This window comes from Cynocephalus volans, chromosome 14, assembly GCF_027409185.1.
Source record: "Cynocephalus volans isolate mCynVol1 chromosome 14, mCynVol1.pri, whole genome shotgun sequence".
Taxonomy (NCBI): Eukaryota; Metazoa; Chordata; class Mammalia; order Dermoptera; family Cynocephalidae; genus Cynocephalus; species Cynocephalus volans.
In genome coordinates, this window is record NC_084473.1 from 81,216,188 (window position 1) to 81,242,750 (window position 26,563).

At 39.9% G+C, this 26,563-nt stretch overlaps 1 protein-coding gene across 1 annotated transcript in view; it reads left to right on the forward strand.

The window, feature by feature from the left end:
* Positions 1 to 26,563, forward strand: part of DNAH6 (dynein axonemal heavy chain 6) — a 305,977-nt gene that overhangs the window by 260,403 nt on the left and 19,011 nt on the right. The window contains exons 64-71 of the mRNA XM_063078669.1: positions 5,705 to 5,865; positions 7,723 to 7,811; positions 8,566 to 8,712; positions 10,246 to 10,384; positions 14,009 to 14,128; positions 15,042 to 15,163; positions 21,079 to 21,208; positions 23,416 to 23,543. Coding sequence (XP_062934739.1) covers positions 5,705 to 5,865; positions 7,723 to 7,811; positions 8,566 to 8,712; positions 10,246 to 10,384; positions 14,009 to 14,128; positions 15,042 to 15,163; positions 21,079 to 21,208; positions 23,416 to 23,543 — 1,036 coding nt within the window. The remainder of the gene's footprint in view (positions 1 to 5,704; positions 5,866 to 7,722; positions 7,812 to 8,565; positions 8,713 to 10,245; positions 10,385 to 14,008; positions 14,129 to 15,041; positions 15,164 to 21,078; positions 21,209 to 23,415; positions 23,544 to 26,563) is intronic.

Consider the following 26,563-nt stretch of genomic DNA (forward strand, 5'->3'; position numbering starts at 1 on the left):
GGCAAAGATGTGGAACTGTGGAATTCATATTGCAAGTGGGAGTGAAAAATTAGCAAAACTGACTTGAAGGGCCATAAGCAGTACCTATTAAAAGTAACAAATGGTATATTAGTCCATTTCTGTTGCTTATAACAAAATACCTGGAACTGGATAATTTGTAAGGAAATGAAATTTATTGCTTATGGTTTCATAGGCTGAGGGTCTTGGTAGTGGTAACAGTGACCCAGGGGTCTCACATGGCAGAAAATAATAGAGCAGAGAAAGACTAACCGTTTCATTCACTCTCCTTTTAAAGCCCTCCAAACCACACCCATGACCACCATTTTTAATGTATTCACTACAGCACAGTCCTGCAATCTAAACATCTCTCCAAGGCCCCACCTTTCAATTACCATAATAGGATTTCCCACCCTCTTAACATTGTCACAATGGAGGTCAAGTTTTGGGGGGATACTCAATCCAAGGCAAATGGCATCCTCAATATCCCAACAAATTGCTACTGGATTTGCATCCTAGAAAAAGAATCAATCACATGGGTACAAGAAGCCATGTTCAAGAATATTTATAGAAAAATTATTTATAATAACAAAAAAATTGGAAAAAAGCTAAATTTCCATCAAGAAAAGTGAGTATACAGATTGTAATATAATTATAAAATTTAATACAACACATACAGCCATGAAAATCAATAAACTAGAACTATGTTTATCAGCATGACTGGGTGACACAAACTAAGGTTGAACAAAAAAAAAAATTAAGTTGCAAAGAGTGACATTATCAAGATGGCAGAATAGACAATCCTTGGCATCACTCCTCCCCCACAACCAATCAGCTTACAACTATTAAAATGCAAAAACTGCCATCCTGAAATTGCTGGAGCTTGGAGGAAGAGGAGCAGAAACCCACTGAGTCTGTGAAGGTGCAAGAGGCTGTGGTCAGAGGGAAAAGGGACCATTCCAACCACTGCAAGCCCTGGCCACTTCTGGGGCTGGTGTGGTACAAGGGAAGGAGCATCAGCTGCAGCACAAGGTGCAGCTAGCAGGAGATGGTAAAGCCACAGAGGTACCCTTTGCATGAAGCTACTTGGAGTCTGCAGGGGAGAAGGGTGCTTTGGAGTATACCATTTCATCTCCAAGGCTAGCAAAGCCAACTAGCAAGCTTCCCCTGGAAGGGCCACAGCTGACAGGAAGAAGGACACAGAGGTTGGTAAATCTTCACGAGGGCCATGCACAGCCTCCCCACAGGAAAATTTTGGAGTGCTGGGGAGAAGCTGAGCCATCAGGGGAGCACAGGAGTACAATGTAGGCAACTGATCTGCCTTCTGATCTGCACGAGCACCACACAGTGGAGACCGGTCAGGGTGATAGCACTGTAGGGGGTGCAGTTTACAGGAAAGACTCAGTCTTGGGACTGGAATTTCCACACAGCCCAGTTGTGTAGGTGGTGACCTCATAAGACCAGGAAGTGATCAAAAGGATGACAATTAAAATACAGACAGCACAAAAAGCTTTTCCCAGTTTGAGAAACAGTGGCAAAAGAGTGATTTAGTTTAAGCACAGAGCTCAAGTCCTATTCCCTGCAAGAAGTTCCCCTTAGTTTGAGAATTAACCACAGGACAGTAAACTAGTTTTAGTGCAGTGTTTAAGTGGTGGCGGTAGCTATTAATCCACCACAGAATGGAAAAACACACACACACATACACACACACACACACCAGAGACAAAGCTCTGATATTAACCAGTAAAGGTCTAGCACCACCAAAGAACACCCATAAAGTCTGGAAGAGGTAGCCATCTCCTCAAATGCCCAGGCATCAATGTACAGACACAAAGATGAAGAAAGAGGAAAGAAATATGACAACACCAAAGGAAACAAAAAAAGCACCAGCAGTGGACCCAGAGGAATAGTAGATTTATGAAATGTCTGACATAGAATTCAGAATAACTCTCTTAAGGATGTTCAGGGCGTCACAAAAAAACATAGATAAAAAATTAAATAATATCTAGAAAACAATTCAGGAGCAGAATAAGAAACTTGACAAAGGAACAGAATCAATTTTTTTAAAAAAACAGGAATTCTGGAAATAAAGAATATTGATGGAGTTTGGATGTGTTGTCCCCTCCAAAACTCATGTGGAAATTTGATCTCCAATGTGGAGATCAAAAAGTGTTGGAAACTGATTGAGTCATGGGGGCAGATCCCCTAATGCTCTCCCTGGGGAAAGGGGGATTAATGAGTGAGTTCTCGCTCGATTAGTTCCCACGAGAGCTCATTGCTTAAAAAGACCCTGGCACCTTCTCTCTCTCTCTCTTGCTTCCTCTCTCTTGCTTCCTGTTGCCATGTGATCTGCTTATACCTGCCAGCTACCTGCCACTTTCCACCACTAGTAGAAGCAGCCTGAGGCCCATGCCAGATGCAGCTGTCCCAGAATCGTAAGCCAAATAAACCTCTTTTCCTTATAAATTACCCAGTCTCAGGTAATTCTGTTAGAGCAACACAAAATGGACTAAAACAAATATATTATCTGAACTGAAAATCTCAATAGAAAGCTCCAACAGAAGACTTGATCAAACATAAGAATCATTAAGGTCAAAGACAGAACATACAGATATTCAATCAGAGGAGAAAAAGAAAAAAGAAGAAGAAAAAAATGAAACAAAAACGCAGCAATTATGGGACTCCCCCAAGCAAAATAACCTTTGTACAATTGGCATACCCAAAAGAAACAAAAAAGGAGGAGACCAGAAAGCATATTCAAGGAAATAATGACTGAAATTTTTCCAAGTATACAGAAAAATGACAGCATCAGGTACAAGAAGCTCAGAGGTCACCAAGCAAATTCAATCCAAAGAGCAACACCCCAAGGCACATCAAAATCAAATTATTAAAAACACAAAGACAAAGAAAGAATACTAAAAGCAGCCAAGAGAAAAGAAATACATCATACCCAATGGAATCCTGCTGAGCATCAAATGTGTCCTCCAAAAGTTCATGTATTGGAAACTTGGTCTCCATTGTAACATTGTTAAGAGGGTGGGAAACCCAGTTATAGTATTTGAAAAGTGGAGCCTTTAAGGAGTGATTAGATTGTGAGGACTGTGCCTTTGTGAATGGATTGATCCACTCACGGAGCAGTGGGCATGGTTCCGATGGCTTTATAAGGAGAGCAGTGAGAAGTTAAGAGCTCTCCTGCTCAGCACATTCTCACCATGTGACACCCTGTATCACTGCTGTAGGCCTCACCAGGTATGTTCCCTGAACCTTGGACTTTCCAGCCTCCCAACTGTAAAAAACAAATTTCATTTCTTTATAAATTACCCAATTTCAGGTATTCTATTATAAGCAAGAGAAACAGACTAATACAAGCCCCAAACATCTCTCAGAGGATTTCTCAATACAAATTCTGTACTCCAAAAGAGAGTGTTAAATAGGTCAAAGAAAGAAATCAAAAATGAAATATAAAAATTCCTGGAGACACATCTAGTGAAAATGAAAACACAACATACCAGAACCTATGGGATACCAGAAAAACAGTTCTGAGGGAAGATTACAGCAACAAGTGCCTACATCAAAAAAGAAGAAAGACTTCAAATAAACAATCTAATGTTACACCTCAAGAAACTTGAAAAATAAGAGCAAACCAAACCTAAAATTAGTAGGAGAGAAATCAAGATCAGAGCAGAAATAAATGAATTAGAAATTTTAAAAAACAACACAAAAGATAGATGAAACAAAGGATTGGTTTTACAAAAAGATAAACAAAATCAATAAACCTTTAGCCAGATTAGCAAAAAAGGAGACTAATGAATAAAACTGGAAATGAAAAAGGAGACATTACAACTGATATCACAGAAATACAAAGGATAGTAAGAGACTACTATGAACAATTACATGTGAACAAACTGGAAAACCTAGAAGAAATGGATAAATTCCTGGACACATACAACTTACCAAGGTTGAATCATGGAGAACTAGAAAACCTAAACAGACCAGTAATCAGTAATGAGACTGAAGCAGTAATACGGCCTTCCATGCTTTCATGGACTCAGCTAGTCTCTCATCCTCTTCTCCCAAATTCCAGAGGTTCCAAGAAGACAGTTTTTGTGTTTTAATAGTTGGAAGTTGATCTCTTCTGGTGGGAGAGCGATGCTGGGAATCATCTATCCCACCGTCTTGGTGATGTCACTCTGTCAGCTCCATTATAATCTTACAGGACCACCATTGTACACGCATTCCATCATTGACCGAAACATCGTTATGCAAGGCATGACTATGTATACACATACACACACACACACATATATGCCTATGTATGAATTGGTTCTGGTTTTCTGGAGAACCTTGACTAATACAATGGGTATGAGTTTTCTTTCTGAGGGGATGAAAATGTTCTAGAACCAGAGGTGGTGATAGTTGTTACAATATTATGAATGTACTAGAAGACACTGAATTGTACATTTTAAAATGGTCAAAATGGTGAATATGATGTTATGTGAATTTTACCTCAATTTTAAAAAAAGAATAACTAAGACAGTATTGAAGAAGAAAAACAAGGTGAGAGAATTTTCTCTACCAGATGTCAAGACTTACTATAAACTTATAAAGCTAGAGTCACTAGACATAGTGATACTGGTGCAAGGCTAGATAAATAGATGGACAAAAGAGAATGGACAGTTCAGAAACAGGCTCATATACATTGGGACACCATTTATGATAGCAGTGGTACTTCAGACCCATGAAGAAAAACAATCTTTTCAATAAATGGTTCTGGGTCAGTTGGATAGCCATATGCAAGAAATGAACCTTGACCTGTACTTCACACCACACATATGAATCAATTCTGGATGGATTGTAGAAAGAAACATAGAAGGCAATATAAAAGAACATCACAACAAAATGGAGTGCACATGTATATTGAAAGAGATGTACAAAAATGTTTATTTCAGTATTGTATACAGTAGCCAAGAACCAGAAATAACCCAAATGTTCATCAAGAGCAGAATGAATGAATAAATTATGATACAATCACACAGTAAAATACTATACAGCAATGAAAATGAGTGAATTACAATGACACACAGTAACATGAATGAATCTAAAAAATATAATGTTGATTGAAATAGACGAAATAGAAAATATATACCACATGATTCCACTTATATAAAATTCAGAAACAAGCAAAATTAATCTATCGTATTACAATTCAAAATTGTCATGGCCTTTGGTGATAAGGAGAGATACTGACTGGTAGGGTGCTGATAATGTTCTATTTTCTGACCTGGGCAGTAGTATATATGCACATTCACTTTGGGAGAATTCATTAAGCCATACACTAATGATTTGTGCATTTTTTCTATACATATACTGTTCTTCAATTTTTTTGAGTTTTTAAAAACAGATCTATAGTGTTGTTAGAAGTTTGGGAAAAAGGAAGGGGAGATAATTGGGGTGGAGTCTCAACCACAGGTGTTCATTTGTGATCGTTCATAGATTGGTAACTTGTTTTTTGCACTTCTCAGTGTGTTATAATAAAAATGTGCTTTTCAAAAAAAGAAAATAAGAAAAAATATTTGAACGTCTATCAGTATGAGGATTAGAAATGTATGTATATTCTAGGCAAGAGTCTATTATATTTAATTTTCTTAATATTTGTATTGCTTTAAAATAGCATAAAACAATATTTTGTTGTTGTTGTTCAATTCAGAGTGCAGTCAATTTCACTGGGGCAAGGACAAGGACCCATTGCTGAGAAAATGATCAAAGATGCAATGAAATCAGGAAACTGGGTATTTTTGCAAAACTGTCATCTTGCTGTTTCTTGGATGTTGGCAATGGAAGAGCTAATTAAAACTTTCACAGATCCAAGTATGTTGAGCATGTAGCATTTGCATAATAATACCATTTTTGTGTAACTTTTTTAGTTGAATTCATTCCTTATAGTAATTCTTTATTGTGGGCATTGTGTTTCCCCATGTTAAAGAAGAGAAATTTGAGACCTAAATAGGTTTACTTAAGTTTGACAACCAGGATTCCATAAAAGGTTTTCAGACTCCAAATTGAGGGTATGGTCCTGTGGATCATTTCTGTTTCATACTGCCTGCTGTGGAAGGCCATTTGAATTCGAAATATATTACCTATAGGCATAATGAAAGAAATAGAAAAATAGACTTAGTGTTACTGAACTCAGGTCTGGCTGCCACCCCCTTGAGAAAGAAGGAAAAAAAACTCAGAAATCAAAAGAGTGGTGTTAGAAAAGCAGATGCATTCAGCTGAAGGAGATGGTAGACTATCCCATCTCAAAGATTTAGATTTACTGAGGGGTTTTTAAAGGAGGGGTTGAGGGAATGGACTGTGGGAGGTGAAAAGCAGGAGACAAGGAGATGTGAGTTACGAGGGGTCCGTTTCTGTGGGTCAGGTACAAGGTCTCGTCAAGGCCTTGTCTAGTTTCTGTTCTCATCTTCACTGTTATCTCAGGACCCTGCAAGATTCTGATTTGCGCCCGTGTACTTGGCTGGTGCCCAAGGTCAGCTTCCAGTTGTTTTTGGCCTTGATCATTTCTCAAAACTCTACAAGTCTCAAAGAAAGAACTGTTCGCTTTGCAAAGTACTAATTAGCTTCTCGGCCTTGTTTTCCCACTTAGCAAGCAACATAAGAAAGTCAGGGGATGGGAAGAAAGAGTGGAGAGAAAAAAAACCTATCCTTTTTAAAATACTGCCTCCCTCCATAGCCCAGGCAGTTTTAGGTTCCAACATGGCTTCAGCCCTGCTCACTCCAACAATATGATAAAATGTGGTTGTGCTTTGGAAAAAATAAAAAGGAGAGGAAGGTAAAGAGGATCAGACAGATCAGGATGGGATGGGAACAGAGAGGAAGGAAAATAGCAATGTTAAATGGTGTGGTCTGGGTAGACCTCTCTGAGAATATGACATTTGATCAAGATATGAAGAAAGTGAGGGAATCTGAGGAAAGAGCATTCCAGGGAGAGGGAACGGTCCATGCAAAGGCCCTAGGGAGGAAGCCAGTCTGGAAACAGTATAATATGTGCTTAAAAACCAATGCCACAGAAGTTGTCCTTGGATGATGCCTGTGACTTCCTGTGATGGGAGCAATGATTTTTCCAACCACAATTTGGCCTTTTGAACCTAAAGCAGAGCTCACTCTTCCACAGGTTCCGTGTCCACAGCTCAGAAAGGAAGTGTACTGACTTAACTTGTTGATGCTGTGCTTGGGTCTCTCCATACCCCTGCTCCCTCTGTTACTTTTGCAACATCTCTCTGCTGAGGGGAGAAATCCCTTTCTTCTCCCTAGGGCTTTCTGACCATTTTTATACAATTTGCCTTAAGTTGAGGGTTCAAAAATAAAATCCATGAGCATAAATGCACTGGAGGTAACTGTCCTCTTCTTCAATTGAAAAATTTTCCCACTTCAAAGGGAAGGCCCTTAATATCTCATCAAGTATTAAAAATTAATGTCTCTAATTTTTTTACCCAAATGTGCCAGATTCTGGACAGCCAAACCCTCCTGACATAAAGTTTCCAGAATAAATCCTCCCACCCCCATTTTAAAATAGTTTACAACATGCTCGAACTAGATTAATCAGATCTTTAAACAGAGCTTTCAGCATTGTTTTCCTTCCCCAGGATAATTATTTTTGACAGAAGAAAAGTGCTACCACAAACTAAACATTTTCCTTTTTTGTTGTTTTGTCTTTGGCTTAAACAGATAATCCTATCAAGGACACTTTTCGACTTTTTTTAAGCTCTATGCCTAGTAGTACCTTTCCTGTTACAGTTCTTCAAAATTCAGTCAAGGTAATGTGTGTGTACGGCTGGAACAATGTGAAATGATTGGTCTCAGAGTGTTTGCACAGTGGCTCTAGGCTCAGACCCTGCACAGAACCATGCCAAGGTCTGTGTCGTCAGGGTGGGAAGGTGGAAGTCAGTATCCTTTCACCTGATAGCAAGCAGGGAAACTATTTCCCAAGCCAGTGCCCATCCTTGCATGTCCTAGTCCTATTGGTCATTCAATTCTTCCAGCTCTCACCCTCTGCAAGAAAATGTAGAGTAATGAGAACAGAATCCCTCCCAGAGTAAGGGAATGTTTCAGCATTTGAGAGGCAGGAAGGCGTACAGGTGGTATGGCTGCTGGATTCCAATGCTGGAAGTTTCCAATGTGGGAAGCCTCTGCATATGAGGACCAAGAGGTGCTTCTTCCCTCCCTGCCTCATGTCGTGGGACATCATGGTACAAAGGAATGATCGCAAAATCCTATGGAGGAAGCCTGAGCATGCTTTCCGGCCCATATTTAGAAAAATGGACACGAAATGGAAGTGTCTGAGGTTCTTGTGCAGGTGGTTCAACCACTGTAGGTCTGAGGACCCTGCCAGGCCCTATTCTCCCTGGACTTGGCTGAGTGAGACACAAAACAGGCTCGAACATGCCAGAAACATCCCCATGGGAATCAGTTATCTACATCCTCTCTATGTTCAATCTATGTGTGTTATTCAGAACTAACACAAATCTATAAAATCACCTTCTCTGCAGTATATGTTCTATCTAAATCCAGGTAACCAACGAGCCTCCGAAAGGTTTACGTGCAAATATCAGACGAGCATTTACTGAAATGACACCTTCGTTTTTTGAAGAAAATATACTTGGAAGAAAATGGAGACAAATAATATTTGGCATTTGTTTCTTCCACGCAATTATTCAGGTACACTCAATTCTGCTTTTTTTTTTTTTTTTTTTTTTTCCTGACCAGTAAGGGGATCGTAACCCGCGGCTCGATGTGGTCCGCACCACACTCAGCCAGTGAGCGCACTGGCCATCCCTATATAGGATCCGAACCTGGGGCCTCAGCACTCCCAGTGCCACACTCTCCCGAGTGAGCCACAGAGCCGGCCCTCAATTCTGCTTTTTAATAGCAACCAAGAAGTGTATTATGTTGTAAATAAATACATAAAAAGTAAAAATTAAGTGAAAGCTTGCAAATGGCATTGTGAAACACAGAGGGCCCCATTCTGTGTCTGAACCCAAGTTGTCTTAACTCAGCCTTTAATCTGTATACTCCCCTTACCTCAGTATTTCACACCTTGGGCTCCTACCTCTATTCTGATCTGCTACAGAACACCATCACCTGGATGAATGCAGAAGGTCTAATTCAACAAGCACAAAACAGATCTTCTCAGCTCTGCCTCACACCCAAAAGCTGCTTCCCCTTCAGAGACTACATTTGAAATTGTTGGTCCCATTTTCTCAATCACTTACCATCAGAATTTCAGGATTATTTTTATCCTTGCTTTTCACGCATATGTATTTTCTCAGTCACCAAGTCCTCCTTATTTTACTTGTAATTGTTTCACTCTCACCTGTTCCTTTGAGGGGACTCCCCACCCTTAACCGCTTCCTCCCCACCTATGCCTGGGGCCCAAAGTCCCCTGAAAGGTGACCTTCAACTCAGCACCACTGTACCCTTCCCTCTGTTCAAACCTCACTGCTTGGTCTGGTATCCATCCTGTGACCACCTGCTTAAATTCTGACTCTCTGGCTACATATCTGTAGGTGGCATCTTAATTAGACTGACTTCCTGGTTTTCAAATGTGTGTGGTGTATAGAGAAAGTATCAATAAAGAAAAAACAAAGATTAAAGATGCAAGATATGAAATAAATAGGTTTAAATGTCCTAAGGGAGGTCTGAAAGGTTGGTATCAGGGCTCTGGGTGTGAGGCCTTTGTTTCACTAACAAAAGCAGCTGAAATAAAGAAATACTTTTAAGATTTAGAAAAATTCTGAGATCAAGAGAGGGAACTTGGGACCAATTCTTTGGCATGATCATTGTTTAGAATTAAGAAATTAAGGTAGGATAGAGAGGTAACAAAGAGGGAGGAAATTTCACCATGGAATGTCATGAAACTGTACCAGTTTGGAAAGATCACCCTATAGAGCAGTCAGTATATAATCATGGGAAAATATTCTATTCTACCCTGAAGAACAAACGTTCTTTTGACAGGTCTATCAAATCTCTAGTAATAGCAAATTTTCCTTGGAAATATGGTGAGGAGCCAGTATTGGAGGAAGAGGTGCTTCCCCTGTTTGGCGAAAGCCTAGGTGAAGTTGAACTGCATGATTTAACTGATTTTGCAGTATAGGGATGCCCAACTTCAATGGAAACTTTTAATTTTCAATATTTTACACAAAATTGATTTTATAAAATTTTATTTCAGACTGTTTTTATTTTCCATTCTAGGAGAGAAAGAAGTTTGGTCCCCTTGGTTGGAATATCTGCTATGAATTTAACGACAGTGACAGGGAATGTGCTTTATTGAACCTCAACCTTTACTGTCAAGAAGGAAGGATTCCCTGGGATGCACTAATTTACATTACTGGTCAGTATGCCCACATGGTCAGGGCATCCAACTGTGTACCACAAAGTTGTTGGGTTACACCCACCTGGCTCATACAAAGGTGGTATCCTCCCCCAGTGTTTAACGGTGGTGATGATTTCTGATGTTCCCTTCGTAAAGACAAGACATCTGTGATAGGAACATATAATAAGGACATCTTGAGAATGTTTACACATGGAAAATGGGGTAGATATTTTCCCAAATAATAATAATAGGAGAAACCTAATATAGCTCTTGCTACACACCAGGCACTACTTCAAGCACTTCCCATGAATTAGCAGATTTAACCCTCACAACAACACTAGAAGGTGGGGACTATTTTTATCCCCCACTTTACACATGAGAAAACTAAGGCACACAGTTTACAAATGGTGAAGCCAAGATTTGAACCCAGGCAGTATAGCCTCCAGAGTCTATGGTCTTAAATTCAAAAGAATCTGAACATTGATTGACTGGTAGAGACCTGTTCATTCAGGTATACTTGTGAAAAAGGAAAAATCTTTCAGGAATTAAATTTTTGGTGAATATTAACTGTAGCTAGATAGGGATCTTGTTGCGAAATTAGATCCAATTTGGACCATGTGGGCTCAAGTAACGAGGGAGAGGATATTTGCACTGGGAAGTGGGGGAACGAGAAAGCTCAAAAAAGGGGCAGAAAGGTGGTATATGGTTTTTATTGGTGAGTATAGGAAATGCAGAGCAGACAGAGGGGTCTCAAGTGATCTAGAGCCTTGAAAGGCAAAATGAAACCTTAAAATGTTTGAGACAAGGGCAGCAAAACAACAGTGAAAATAGATTAGGACTAGTTCCCAGGGTGGACCAAGAGGGGAGGGCCTCACATCTAGGAGGCTACTTTGTACGCCTGCCCCAGCCACCCCAGTGGGGCCAGGATGACTTAGCAAAGTGGTGATGTAGGCAGAAATGTTCTCTGGTACACTCTACCTACCCTGAAATTTCCTGTTCCCCCTTTTTTCTTCCTTCTCCCACTGCTAGAACCCTTCATCTTTCAGCTTACTTCAATCTCTACTGTTAGGGAAGTAATTGTGATTTTAAAAAGATAGGAAGGGACAAGACAAAGATGCATCTGCTCTTGCTACTTCTATTCGACGTTGTGCTGAAAGTTCTAGCCAGGAAATTAGACAAGGAAAAGAAACAAAAGACATCAGATTAGAGTAGAAGAAAACCTGTGTTTATTCACAGATGGCATGGTCATGTATGTAGAAAATCCTAAGGAACCCCCCCCTCCAAAAAAAAAAGCTAGGAATAATAAACAAGTTCATCAAGGTCGTGGGATACAAAATCAATATACGAAAATCAACAGCATTTCTATACACTAGCAAGGAACAATCTAAAAATATTTTTTTTAATTTCATTCACAGTAACGCCAAAAAGAATAAAGTACTTAGGAATAAATTTAGCCAAATAATTGCAGACTTGTGCACTGAGAACTACAAAGCATTACTTTAAAAAACTTAAGATCACCTAAATAAATGAAGAGACATTCATTCTCATGGATCAAGAGGCAGTATTTTTGAATAGCAATACTCCAGACTGATCTATAGATTTAATGCAATCCCTAACAAAATTTCAGCTGGCATTGAAGCAGAAATTGACAAGCTGATCATAAAATTTATATGGAAATGCAAAGGGCCTGAAATAGCAAAAACAATCTTGAAAAAAAAGAATAAAGTCAAAAGAATCACATTTCCCAATTTCAAAACTTATTACAAAGCTACAATAATCAAGACAGTGTGATACTGGCATAAGAATAGACATATAAATCAATGGAACAGAATTGCAAATCCAGAAGTAAACCTTCATATATGTGACCAATTGATTTTCAACGAAGGTGCCAGAAAAATTCAGTGGAGGGAGGATAGTATAGTCTTTTCAACAAATGTTGTTGGGACAATTGGATATCCATCTGCAAGAGGATGAATTTGGACTCTTGTTTCACACCATACATAAAAATTAATTCAAAATGATAAACCTATTAGTAAGAGATAAAAATATAAATCTCTTAGAAGAAAGCTTTGAAGTAAATCTTCATGACTTTGGATTAGGCTGTGACTTCTCAGATATAGCACACAAAGTACGAGCAAAAAAGAAAAAGTAATAAATTGGACTTCATCAATACTTAAAACTTTTACACTTCAACAAACACCATCAAGAAAGTGAAAAGGAAAAACAAAGACAGAGAAAATATTTGCAAATCATATAGCTGACATAGGACTTATTCAAGGCATATAGAGAACTCTCACAACTCAAAAAGAAAAATAACCATTTGCTCAGTTTGATCCAAGAAAAGGGATAAAACCAAATCTGAACAGAGAAGTACAAAGTCTGTTGACTTGTAAGGAAAACATATCTGCGCTGCTTCTCAAAATGCAGATATTTTAGTATGAAACGTTTTAGAATAACACACTTCAGAACAGTCTCCTTTCCTGGACACCATCATGCGGTTGGAGAAACTTGAGTTTTACATTCCCATCCAGCTCCAAGGACCCAAGAGGAGCTTCAAATTAGGAGCTTCTGGTGGGTCCAGACTAGATGGACCCATTACAGAGATTTAACCCAACTTTGTGTTCCAAGACTTCCCAGGGCAGGGCTGAAGAATATTCCCAAGAAGGTACAGAGCATCTCTTCCTTCCTTCTTAGAACTGCTAATACAGGGACTCAGCTACTCGACCATCAGCCTGGGTATGTACTTCTCCTGCCCTCTCCCTGGACTGGCTGACCCAATAAAACTGACAAGAGGTGCTCCAACAGGAGAAGAAGCGTAGCAGTAAGGACATTGCTATCTTGGAAGAAATAAATTATTGAGATTCCAAAGACTGAAATAGCTTTCTCTCAACCAACCATCTCAGCTTGAAAGAGAAGGGGAAAAAATTTCTTTCTGACGTAATAGAAAAGTGGAGACAAGAATGGATCAGAAGTTGACAATATCAGTTCTTCATAGATGAAATCCTTCCAGGAACACTACAGTGATGAATGGTGAATTGTAGCAATGGATCTAGATTTTTCCCAAGGAATTATATCAACAATGGATATCATTCCAGTGCAGTTATTTCCTACTTATAATTTTGCAAAAGCAATGGAGCAAATTGAAAGTAGCTTCTCTGTGGAAAGACAGGATACCAATAATTTTTAATTCTCCATAACATAATTTCTGTGAGCCAAGGTGACTCTTTCACAAATGTTTGGTTCCATTTTACTCACTGGCCCCAAGAAGAAGCACTGTTCCATGGCAAGTGTGTATATTTTAGAATGCTGCAGGCAATGGTGGGATAAGACTCAAAATCCATATTTTGAAGCAAAGGCACAAGAATGAAGAAATATGTAGATAGAGCTCAGTGGCTTTAGTTTCTGTTATTTGGAAAAAGCAAAATAATTAGGGTAGGGTACATATGTATACTAGATTTTTTTTTTCTGCTTCTTAAAAATTAACTTTTATTCTCTTTTTCGGAGTAGTGGAAGTGAGTTCTGATATGCTCTTTCCATTTTCAGTACCAAATAAATGTGCATATAGATAAGCCTATGAGAATTTGGGTATGCTTATCAGTAAAAAAAAAAGTAATATATTTTAAAATGCAAATTCTTTTTCAGGTGAAATTACATATGGCGGTAGAGTTACAGACACCTGGGATCAAAGATGCCTTCGTACTGTCTTGAAAAGATTTTTTTCTCCTGAAACATTAGAAGATGATTACAAATATTCTGAATCAGGTGAATGACTTTTCAGTGTTATGGAAAAGACCTTTCCCAAGTCGTTAATAACGTCTTTCAGTTATCCACCCAGGGACTGTCTGTGTCCAGTCTTCACAACCCACCCCACCCCATGCTTGACCACCTTCAAAGCTGGTATGATAATAAGAGCACAAAGATACATATTATGCAGCAACCATAGTGAATTGCTTCTGTATTAAAGTTGATTGCATTGTGTCTAAATGTGTTTTCAAAGTTATATTCCAGAATATCTTGAATGTAATTTTTTAAAAATCTTCCATTACAGCAAGTTAAGTAAAAAACAGGTCTGTGAATTTGTGATAGCTCATTATGGGTCAGAGAGCAGGTAGATTAATGGTCCTGAGAGTCGATCCCCTTGAAGGGAACAATCTGATTAGTACAGAGAGAGTTCATAAAAGCTCCTAGCACTGAGTAGTAAGAGACTGACCCCCAGAGCTAACAAGATTCAACTGCATATCCTATAATCTCTATGGAAAATTGAGTGACCCTAGATTTCAGTGTTTTGCAAATGTAGCTTTTGGTTTGGGGAATTGGAGAGGGTTGCAATTGCTTATCAAACAAATGTGAAAGCAGTCTCTGACACGAGCATAAATTTGGAGCCCTTAATGAGGCACACCTTTTGGCAGCATATCCCTGGATTCTTAGAATTTTGAAATGTTCTGGAGGAGACATTCTAAAAGATTAGGACACAAATCAGGTGCTCAAGGCCTCAAGAAAAGGTAACAAACCCAGACACAGCAATGAAAGCAGTTAAGCTTAGGAAAAACAATCCCCTTTTCTATGTGGGGCAGCTGATTGCAGCCACCATCTAAACCAGGCAGAGAAGGACCAACCTTGGCAGTACAAAGCCAGTCTTTCTGAAACATATTTATCTCTGTGTTTATAATAACAGGCATCTATTTTGCACCCATGGCTGACAGCCTACAAGAGTTTAGGGACTACATTGAAAATCTGCCTTTGATAGATGACCCAGAAATTTTTGGAATGCATGAAAATGCCAACCTAGTTTTTCAGGTATGTGGACTTTCAACTTAAAATACATATTTATGTTGTATATATAAACTCATCAGTAATCACCTCACTAGCTCTGTGAGTTACAATATTCTTAAAAAAACAAATAAAAGAATTGTTTCACCTTGACTACAGCATTTGGTTCCAGTTTAGCCTGTTCCCTCTGGATCCTTCACAGAATCCTAAAATCATCATGCATTGTTCCTGCACTGGCCAAACCCCTCCATACCTAGTCTATAATCTACCTGTTCATAGCCCACCATAACATGGGGATTTGGACGATGATATAATCCTTTCTCTTTTGCTCTTCTCCCTTTGTGCTGGGCACATTTGTCTCATATTACACAAAGATTTATGGACGATTAGAGTATAAAAGTAAGTAACAAATGTCCAAAGAAGGTAAATTAAAACAGTGTTTATTAAAAGAGTGGTCATGGTACCAGACCACAGCAATAGGTCCAAAGAGAAAACTGGATTATTTTCCCCTCTGTGTAAAACCATTACCTAAGGGAAGTCCAAGCTCCTCAGGATGGCACTCGAGGCTCCCCCATGACCTGGGCCCTGCCTACCCTTCCAGTTTCATCATCTGCCATGGACAGGAATCTGTGGGTGAACCAAAGCCATGAATTGAGGTTTATCCCTGGGGCTCTTCAAAACTCTGAAGCCTGGGACCTAGATTTGACCTCATAAGGCTGAGGGAATCATCTTTCTGTTCAACTTAAATTTTGCCCCATCACTGTTTGAGGATGAAGTCTGCCTAGATATCAAGGAACCCATGCAAAACAACAGCAGACCCTCCAGAAAGAGCAGCAAGAGGTCAATGCTCTGACACCTTATTTCATGTTCTCTGTCTTTAAGATAGTTTTGCCATTCAACAAGGGGTTGGAATAATGCATCTTGCTTTTCCTTATTCTACTTTCAGGAGGAAAGAATGGTGGCCAAACCAACCGTTAACACTTACTCCTTTCTGTTCCAGAGAGGTGGGGTGAGGAAAGGAGGGGGCGGGTGAGAGAAGGAAAGGGGGCATGGCTACGATAGCGCTCACTGTGTCCTGTTAGAAGGACAACATTGTGGGTAGGGGCAAAGTTCTTGGCAGCATGTACCTGGAGTGTAGCTCTTTGTGTTTTTCGTTAATTCAGAATAACTGAGACAGCAGGTATGTCAGCAGCCCCCTGGTATGTTTCTGTCCAGCCTCTCTTTCTCCATTTTTCTAGATTAATCCATGCCCCACTCCCACATCTTTCTTTCGGGGCAACTGCTCCTGCCCGATTCCCTGAAATTCTGATAAGACTTCCAACCACCCCCCACCTCCGCAGAGGTGGACATGTGGCTCAGTCCTGGCCAGCGACAGCACTCCCGCCCTTCGTCAGAGTAATCGGTCCAAGGAATACTTACATGACCCATGCAGGTGAATAAGAGTCCTTATCTGAGATAGCACACACACACACACACACACACACACACACGCACGCACGCACACACTGGAGTGAGGGAGAGCTCTCACTTGGCTCTGGAATCACTGACTGGGAACCTGTATGTCTGCAGCTACCTGTGGCCTTGACCCTCACCCTCCCCTCTGCAATGGAAGAAGCTCATCTGCCACAAGAAAGAATGAGGGCAGAGTAGAGAGAGACAGTCAAGCATGCGCAGGAAAAAGAGCGTTAGATCCATTCGTGCCTGTGTAGGGAGGGCAAAGTTCCATCTGTATCTTCTTAGGGTCCCAGCTGGCCCACAGAGTTAAATTGACATAAGATAGATTAACAGGAGAAAAGCATATAAATTTAATATATGAGTTTTACATGGCATGGGAGCCCTCATAATGAAATGAAAACCCAAAGAAGTGAAAACGTACATGCTTTTGTATTAGGTTGAACAAAGAGAGGAAATTATGAAAAAGTAACAACTGTGTGGGGAGGCTAAAGGCAGATAAGAATGATTTTCACAAGGTCTGCTTGTAGAGAATTCTCTTGGCTATGACTCCCACCAAAGAATGTTTCTCTTCTCCTGGTACAGGGAAGGCATCTTTCACATAGGAAATGTTATCTCCTGTTTTCAGGAAAAAGGGAGAGATTAGAATGTCCTTCTTGCATCTGCTGTTTTTCAAGTTGCCTTTAGCAAAAAGTAATCCTTATGTCAAAGTGGCTTATTTTGGTGTGGCATATTCCACCACATCTCACCTGAGACCCACACAACTGTGTTCTCTCCTTCCCAGTTACGTGAGCAAACGGATTCCTCTTCTTTGCTTTAGTTGGTTGAGATTAAATAATTCTGACTCTTGCAACCAACAGTTTTAGCACAAAGGATATAAAGTATTCATTCCTCGGCCCAGCAAGCTATACTAACACAGATGCTTATTAGAAACTAGTAAAGAAATTTGGACCTTGACCTGTGTTCATCAGCTGGAGATGCAAGGAAGAAATGTGCCTCCCAAGAGGATAATAAGCACGTGTCAAGGGCCATCTGCATACGCTGTCTGTGGGCAAACAGATCTATTATCTCTCTTCTCATTAGAGCCTGAATAAATGGAAAGAAAAAAACAACAAAGCCTGGGTAAATAGGGGGGGAAAAACTTACTGACAGATAAGGGATAGAAAACACCATCAATAAGAGTCAGACTCAGCCTCTGTAAATCATCTATTAGAGAAACCAGAAAATAAGTAATATGTTCTGACACCTGGAATAGTATGTAAGATATAGCTTAAACAAATGAAATCCAGAATTTGAGAACAGGCTGAGGTGTAAATACAAAAGATTCCATAAGATTATGAAAATGAAATACTCCAAGGAAATGAAAAATACCATAGCAAACTTAAAAACTGCTTTGGAAACTTTAAAGACCAGAACTGATATACAGATTATCATCACACCTGTGATTTAGGGAACAAACTTAATAAGCTTTCCAGAATGGAGATTAAAATGTCTAAAAATACAAAATGATTAGAGATGATAATAGATATGGAGGATAGATCAAGGAGATTCAACAAAGCAATAAGAAACAGAAGCAATAATTCAAGAGAGTCTTGAATCACTTTTTGCTGTGTTGGAAAAAAAAACTGAAGTTATGACTGAACAGATTCTGGCAAAAGTTTAAGAACAATGACAAGAAAAAGGTCATGTTATCATCTAGCTCACCCCACCACCAGCAAAAAAAAAAAAAAAAAAAAAGTGTGAATAAGCTACTATATTACTCAGGATGTACTAGGTTATACTGCAGTAAAAAAATTATTCAGATCCCAGTGACTTAATCCACAATTATGTTGGCAGATTGACAGAGGGGTCTGCTTCACATAGTCACTCAGGAACTGAGTCTGAAAGAGGCACTATTAAATTGTAGCTTTATTAACTAGGACAAATGGCCTCTGTTCATTGCAGCATGAGAAGAGAAAGGCTAGAGAATTATGCATAGACTTTTCACTGCCTCAGCCTAGGTAGCCCATCATCACTTCAGCTCACAATTCCTTGGCCAGAATAGTCATGAGACCTGCCTAACTGCAAGGGCTAGGGAAAGTGTCATCTTCACTATGCCCCAAAGAAGAGGAGAACTGAGAATGGCTGTGCACTAGAAATCTCTAACTCAGTTACATAGGAAGCAATACCAGGCTGGCTGCACTAAACCTTTAAAGATGCATTCCATCCAACCAAGAAATCAAGAACTAAAATGAAAAAGTCATAATATTAAATGTCTGGCACTGAATAAGGACACCAAACTTTTTAACTATAGCACTAAGTAAATAATTTTATATGTGTGTTTAGGACTTCAAGAATATGTCAAAAGCAATGTTTCAAACAGTGTCTATCATATAAAATACAATTTTAACAGTCAAGATGTAGAATCCCAGGTTATATTTTCTGAGCTTCTCTCTCAGGTAAGTGAATGATGAGTATTGTGGCTGGGATTTCAAGGCCAAGGACTAGAGATTGGAGTGGGATGGATTTGGAGGGCCTTGGAAAATACTATAGAACATTCCACCACCTGTTCTGGAAGCATGACTGCACATGGGCATCTGAACATGAAACATCAAAAAATTACCCTCATAAGAACTGTGTGAGATCTGTATAAAGGAGATTTCTAAGAGGTTCAAACAAGTATACATGAGAAAGATACCATGTTTCTAAGTAGAAGAAAAAACTAGAAAATTCGGAGTTTTTAACTGGACTTGAAATACGAATTTCTAAGCATAAAAAGCAATGGAAAAATAAATCACATTAGAGAAAGGCACCAGATGTGACTATGTATATCAAAAAAGTCATAATAAAATTAAAAGATAAATGGCAAACTGAAATATTTTTTAAATAAAATTTAAGCTTCCTTATTATAGAATTATCCCAATAAGAAAAAACACTAAAAATCAAAAATGTACAAAAAAAATGAATAATTTATAAAGGAGTAATCCAGATAGCCAATAAACATATTTTTAAATGCTTAAATCTGCTAATCCTCAAAGAAATACAAAACAATGAGAAACTATTTTAAATCTATTGGAAAAGATTTTTTAAGCAATAATATTAAATTCTTTCAAAGACACAGAAAGACAGGCCCTCTGATACACTATTGTTGGTAGTATAAACTGATACCAATATGGTAATACCTAGTTTTAAAATATTCTTTTTAATAATCTATCACTTAAAGATTTTCAAAGATAGTGAATAAAACTCATATACAGATATTCTATTCCCAGAGTTCAATAAGCTCTAAAAACTAGAAATGTCAAAAAAGTAGATAAGCAACTAAATTAATTATGGTGCATTCATACCACAGAATATCACATGGTCACTTAAAACATGGTTAATGAGGATTTTTCAGTGGTATGAGAAAATGCTGATAATATTGAAAATGAATAAATACTACATATATTGTATGACCTCAATTTTGTAAACTACATGCACATATATGAAGAAAATGTCCAAGTGGAGGTAAACTAAATGCTGTAAATAATCTCTGCAAAGCAGGATTATGAATATTTATTCTTTGTATTTTTCTGTGTTTTCTAAATATTCTATAAGCCACAATATTTTTCTAATTGAAAAAAATGTTATTTAAGTAAAAGTATACCCAAAAATTGTGTTCTCATGATTTCTTTCTCAGCTTCATAACTACATTTTAAATTACTAGCTAAAAAATTTTAATCATCTTTTATTGTTGTAAAATACATATGACGTAAAATTTATTATTTTAACGATTTTATGTTTTTATTATTTTTTTTAAAGAAGATCAGTAAGGGGATCTTAACCCTTGACTTGGTGTTGAAAGCACCACGCTCTCTCAAGTGAGCTAACCAGCCATCCCTATATAGGAATCCAAACCCATGGCCGTGGTGTTATCAGCACCACACTCTCCCAAGTGATTCATGGCCCAGCCCTATTTTAACCATGTTAAATGTACAGTGGCTTTAAGTGGCATTAAGTGCATTTACATTATTATTTAACCAAAACAATTTTAAGTATAACAGTAACAACTATTTACTATGCAGTTCCAATGAGCACATTTTACAACTCTATCTTCAACATAAAATATAAAATTTCCTTAATCCAGTCACAGAAAGACAAATACTACATGACTCCACTTGTATGAAGTTATCTAAAACAGCCATATTCATAGACTCAAAGAGTGGAATGGTGGTTGCTAGGGACTGGGGAGAGGGAGAAATTGGAATTCAATGGGTTAAAGCTGCAGTCAAGCAAGATGAATAAGCTCCAGAGACCTGCTGTACAACATTGTACCTACAGTCAACAGAAAAGTATTGTGTACTTAAAAATTTGTTAAGAGGGTAGATTTCATGTTAAGTGTTCTACAATAAAATAAAATGGTGTCCTTGTTTTGAGAATTGCCCTTATTTCTATAAGTAAACTATATGTGCCATAATATTATTTTTTGAGAATTTGAGTCTTCACTGTTCTGTCTCTTACCACCATAACAGTACAAAGAGACCAACACTTTAATCAACACCATACTTGAGGTTCAGCCACGTTCATCTTCTGGTGGAAAGGGAAAAAGCAATGATGAAATTGTCCAAGAACTTGTTGCGTCTATCCGGACCAGAGTTCCAGGTAATAAATGTTTCCTCACATCTGTATATAATGGGGATTTTAGGAATAAACTTAGAGAGCTGAATGACAAGCAGGTGTCCGTACCTGCTGATTACATAGACTTTTCTTTACTTAGAGAGTTCTTCTGACATGGAGCTCTCCATTTACAGACCAGAAGCCTATAGCACCTCAACACCTCAACTACCAGAACCATTTGGAGCAAGTTGGTTTCTAGCCCCATGTAACTTTAACCAGACTTTTTCCTGTACTTTCCTTCACTTCATTATTCTAATGTCTCTAAACCTGTGCTGTCCAAGACAGTAGCCACTAGCCACATGTGGCTACTTAAACTTAAATTTAAATTAAATAAAATTTAAAAGTTAGGTCCTTGGTTGCACTAAACATATTTCAAGTACTATCATATTGGACAACACAGAGAACATGTCCATAATTGTAAAAGTTCTTTCTATTGGATAGTCCTGCTTTAGAATCTATTTCAACTTTTTTCTCCATTCAGGAGAAATGGCTAAATTAATTTCATCTTGGAATCTTTCTGATTGATCACAAGAGATCCAATTCCACACTTTTCTTGGATTGGCTGTAGATTTAGATTTCTTAGTCTATTGTTCATTGGAAGAGATGTCATTATAGGAAAAAGAAAACTGAGGCAGAAAAAAGGCAGTGACTGAGTCTTGCCGATAGTCTTAAAGGCCCCCAGAGAAAATGGAGCTGTGTGACCTCAGAAGCCAGTTATCTGCCTCCTAGGAAAAGGCCCCCAAAAGAACATCTACTTGGGTAAAGAGTTCTGTTGATGATGAAGCAAACTGGGTCAATTATTTTAGTAAGTAATTTTTAATCAATGCATATAAGACGATGGGCTGGTTGGAAAAGGGATAGACGGATGAATGGCTAGAGAGAGAGTGTACTTGTTTCATAGAGTTCCACTGACACCTAGGAGGCTTTTCTCTCCAAGCTGCATAGAGCTTCCACTTTTATTGTGATGTGATAAGCAGGTCATCCGCTGAGACTAAGGGGACAGGGATGCAATTGTCTGAACAAAAGAACTGAGGGTTTGGAATGGCCCCTGAGGGAAATGGTAGAAGTAGAAGACCAGGGACACATAACAGCAGCACTCTGGACACAAGAGATTAACCCACGCTGCCGGGCCATTTTTCTCCAGCATCCAAACTGCAAGTGGCCGAGAAGGAATTTGATATAAATGTTTTGGGGACACTTGTTTACCCACACCTTCCTCACATATGCAAGGAAAATGAAGTTCCTTCCTCTTTTATAGTTCATATGGGTCTTCATCTGGTGAACTGTAGGGAAAAAGAAGAGCTGAGTTGTCCATCCAGTCTGAACCACAGCCTGTTTAATAATTCAGTCAGTCCTTTTGCATAATGCTCAGTAAACTGGGATAAATGCTAGGTCTCTCTCATCTCTCAGTCTCCCATCCCCAACCCCTCCTCTCCTAGATGCAGTGAGTACACAGGGAAGAATAAGGCTTACACACCTGCGTTGCAGAGGGGGAGACTCAAGGTCCCTGGCTCTCTGGTCTCTGGAATGTCCCTTGTCTGCCGGGTAGCCACTTTGTCCTGCTAGTATTTGCCACTGAAGTCTTCAGGGCTGTGCCTCCCATTCAGCCACACCAGGCACACCTTCCTGTGCCCTCCTGCCAAGCCTCCTTGTCCACTGCAGAGACCCTTTCAGACAAACCCGTCATCAAACTTGCAGATTCCACTGAGCTACACTGATTTTCCACCTCGTCCTCTTCCCTCTCAACCCCTTTCCTCCTCCCCCCAGTCACCCAGAATAAAAAGGAGCAGGCATCCCTAGTTTTTCCTGTTCATGCCCTCCTTCTACATTAGCACAGCCAGTCTCTCTAGTATCTTACTTAAGGAATCAAGGACCTGCCCTAGACCACATAGCTCAAACTGGCAGAGAAGATGAAAATACCCATGAGGACCAGGCTTTAAGGGAAGAAATGAAATGCACTGGCTTAATGTTCAAGGTAGGCAGATAGATGGATAGATAGATATTCCGTGATAAACATAAATATAAGCCCAATTTAATTATTGAAATGTCACATTTAAGCACTGCATATCTGGCTTAAATAATGAGAGAAGTTGGCTTGAGAAAAATGTTAAGATAAGCATATGACAATAGCAATGTTATGAGAACAGAAATCAGTGATGATTGACCTGAGGAATCAGCTGTATGTGTTTCAGAAAAACTAGAAATGAAGGGTGCTTCTGAGAGCCTTTTCGTCAAGGATCCTCAAGGACGCCTGAACTCCTTGACCACCGTTCTTGGACAGGAAGTGGACCGGTTTAACAATCTGCTGAAGTTAATACACGTATGAGAGCTCCCTTCCAGCACTGCTGCTGGGTCTTAAAGCTTCGTAGAAAATGCATAATATGAGGGCGCTTAGAATTTTCCTTCCCCATCACTTCCCCATTCCCGCTTAGATGTGCTAATTCAGTTAGTCCCTCCTCCCTGTCTCTAACAATGACTGAGCAAAGATGTGCCATTATCAGTCCTCGGTCTCTCCCCATCCTAACCCACACCCTTAGAATCACCATTGACTGATAGGAATTGATCAGAAACCTGCACACTCAATTAAGAGAGATTCAGTGCTTGTTCCTGATGTCAAGGTTGCACTGGATAATGTAGTCTTTATGAAGACCAAGAGAACCAGAGTTTCTCGAAGCGTGAGCCACAGAACGCCTGCATGAGAAACTCCTGTGGTGTGTGTTCAAAGTGTAGATTCCCTGATTCCACTCCTGACCTACTGAATTAGAATTTCTTGAGGTGGGGCCTGGGAATATGAATTTTAAGTAAATCCCCAGATGATTTTGGTGCAACTGAAATTTGAGAACGACTGTTTGGTCTTTTGCCTTATGCTCATGATACTTTCTCTCTGGATCACCTTGGTTTTACAATGATGGCTAGTTTCTCTGTGCATAACTTTGACAAGGGGAAAACAAAGACTGTTGGAGACCAAATATTGAGCATTAACGAGAAAAATGTTTCTGATAAGCAGGGAACCAAATATCTAGCCCAGAATCAAGGCTTGGAGATAAGACTGGAGAACTGGGGTAGATCTATTAAAGCCAAAGACATTTCTGTCCCCTGTTAGGAAAACAAGGTCTCCAAGTGCTACTGCTTTACTGCCAATACCTAGGCTCGTTGGTTAGGTGGGCACCGGCTCAGCTGAATTTGTGAAGTCCTCACCTGGGGACTAGGGAATCTAGTCAGGTATGCACCAATGTCAGCGGGCAGGCAGCCAGATCTACTGAATGAATCAGGGTACAGATTAAGCTGCTGTGAAAAAGACCCCCCAGTACAGTTCAAAATAAGATATAAATTCACTTTACTCTCCTCTGACAGCCCAGAGGAAGCCTTGTCTGGGGCAGGTAGTCAATTCTGCTTTATGAGCTCATCCAGGGATGAGCAGGTTGGCTCTTGCAGCCTCAACAGGTAACTTCCATCTCTGGGTCTAAGGTGGCTGATTCAGTTGTCTCCTTCTGCCAGGCAGTGGGAAAGGGGAAAGAAAGGCCCAAGGAAAGGTGGCTTCTTTATAAAAATGTGATCCAGGAGTGGTGTATGTCATTTCTTCTTGTACCCCGTTAACCAAAACTTGGTCATGTGGCCACACTCCAGTTGCAAGAACAGCTGGGAAGTGTAGTCTCTGGACAGATTCCTACGTGCCCAGATAAAACTAAGGAGTACTATTGTTCAAAGGAAGAAGAGGAGATGGATGCTGTTCATCTCTTGCCTTTTCCACATCATGACCTTTCATCCACTTGAGGATAGACAAGTCCAAATGTCACTTCCTCCATAACATCTTCCTGGAACACCATCCCTCCACCCCCAGATGACTCAGGAGCCCTCCTCAGGGCTCCACCATTTCAAGCACCTGTGTCTATCACTGTACTTGCCACATTTTTTGTAATTACCCACCATGAGCATGGCTACTCTCACATACAAAGAAGTTAAAAACAAGGGAATTGTATATCTCTATTTCCTTAGTAACTGATGTATTAAATCTTCCATGAACATTTAATTTACAAGAGAACGAATGTGGCTCTCAAGTGTCCCCATGGTAGCTTCCTCTGGTCAGACAAACCCAGTCCACCGATAACAAGGAATTCACCTAAAGGACATGTGAAGAGAGGAGCCCAGGCAGACACAGCCTGTGGGGCCATCAGGAACCCCAGCCACGCACTCCCATCCAGGGGTGTGCGCCTGGAGTGGTGCCCACCGCCACATGCCATGCTGCACCAGAGGCCCTCCGCAGCCTGACTTCCACCCAGTCCTGCCTTGCCCCGGCTTTGTTTCCAGCCTCCCCTTCCCTCCTGCGGGAAATGGCAAGGCAGTGCTGTGGTGGCAAAAAGAAAGGCCAAAGGGAAGGCGGCACCAGACACCTGGTGGGACTGCCTCCAGATGATTACAGAAGCGTGAGTCAGTCAGGTCTTGTGGGTGTAAGGCCACCCTGTTATTCCAGTCTCTAGCCGCAGGTGAAGCGTGTGAAGTACGCTTTCTCCCCTTTAATACATCTATGTGCCAGCTGCCTCCTTTGGGAGTAGTGACTGCCATGTGACCTCTGTCTACTTGAAGCAGACCTTGAAGATCCCTCCATCTCTCTCATTTCATGGGTTCTCCCTGCATTCTAGGTAAGTCTTCTGCTGCCTTTTCCACTTCCAGTGTCTAACATAAAGTACTATCTTGGCTCTGGCTGAGAGTCTCCTTCCTGCACTCTGCTGTAAATGATCCCTCAGATCCAAAGGACAAATCTAATTAAAACCCTTCTTTTTTTCTACCGCTGTCTCTCGTAGAAAGAGGTGCAGGGAGGAGAAGCCAATGAATAAATCTTGAAGGACTGGAAGGATAAAAAGCCCTCTTTCATCTACACATTGCCTGTCTCTAGGACTATGTGCATGTGGTCCTGGCCTTATTTTGTTGTTTAATCAACATAAGCTTGGTCTGTATCACCTTCCTATTATATTTTCCCAATATATGGCAGTTTTCACAAAACTGGAGCCCATAAGGGCCATACCCAGTCTATGTGCTCTGGCTCTGCCTTTGTCTTTTGCTGAGACGAGGAAAGGACAAGGGACATGTTTTAAGGAAGTTTCCAGTTCAAAGAGACATTCTGATGTGCCAGAAGATTGGTCTCATCTAGGAGTCTCCCCTTTCTGCTATAACTCTGGAGCCCATGGGCACAGAGGGCCAGTGGCATGAGCTGGTTCCCAATTCCCCCTCCCCACCTCTCCACACCCCGTAGTCCCCAAATCACTATCAGGCCCATTTTTCCTTCGGCCAGGAGAGCTGGACAGTAGCATTTCTCAAAGACATTTCTCTAGGCTTCAGGGG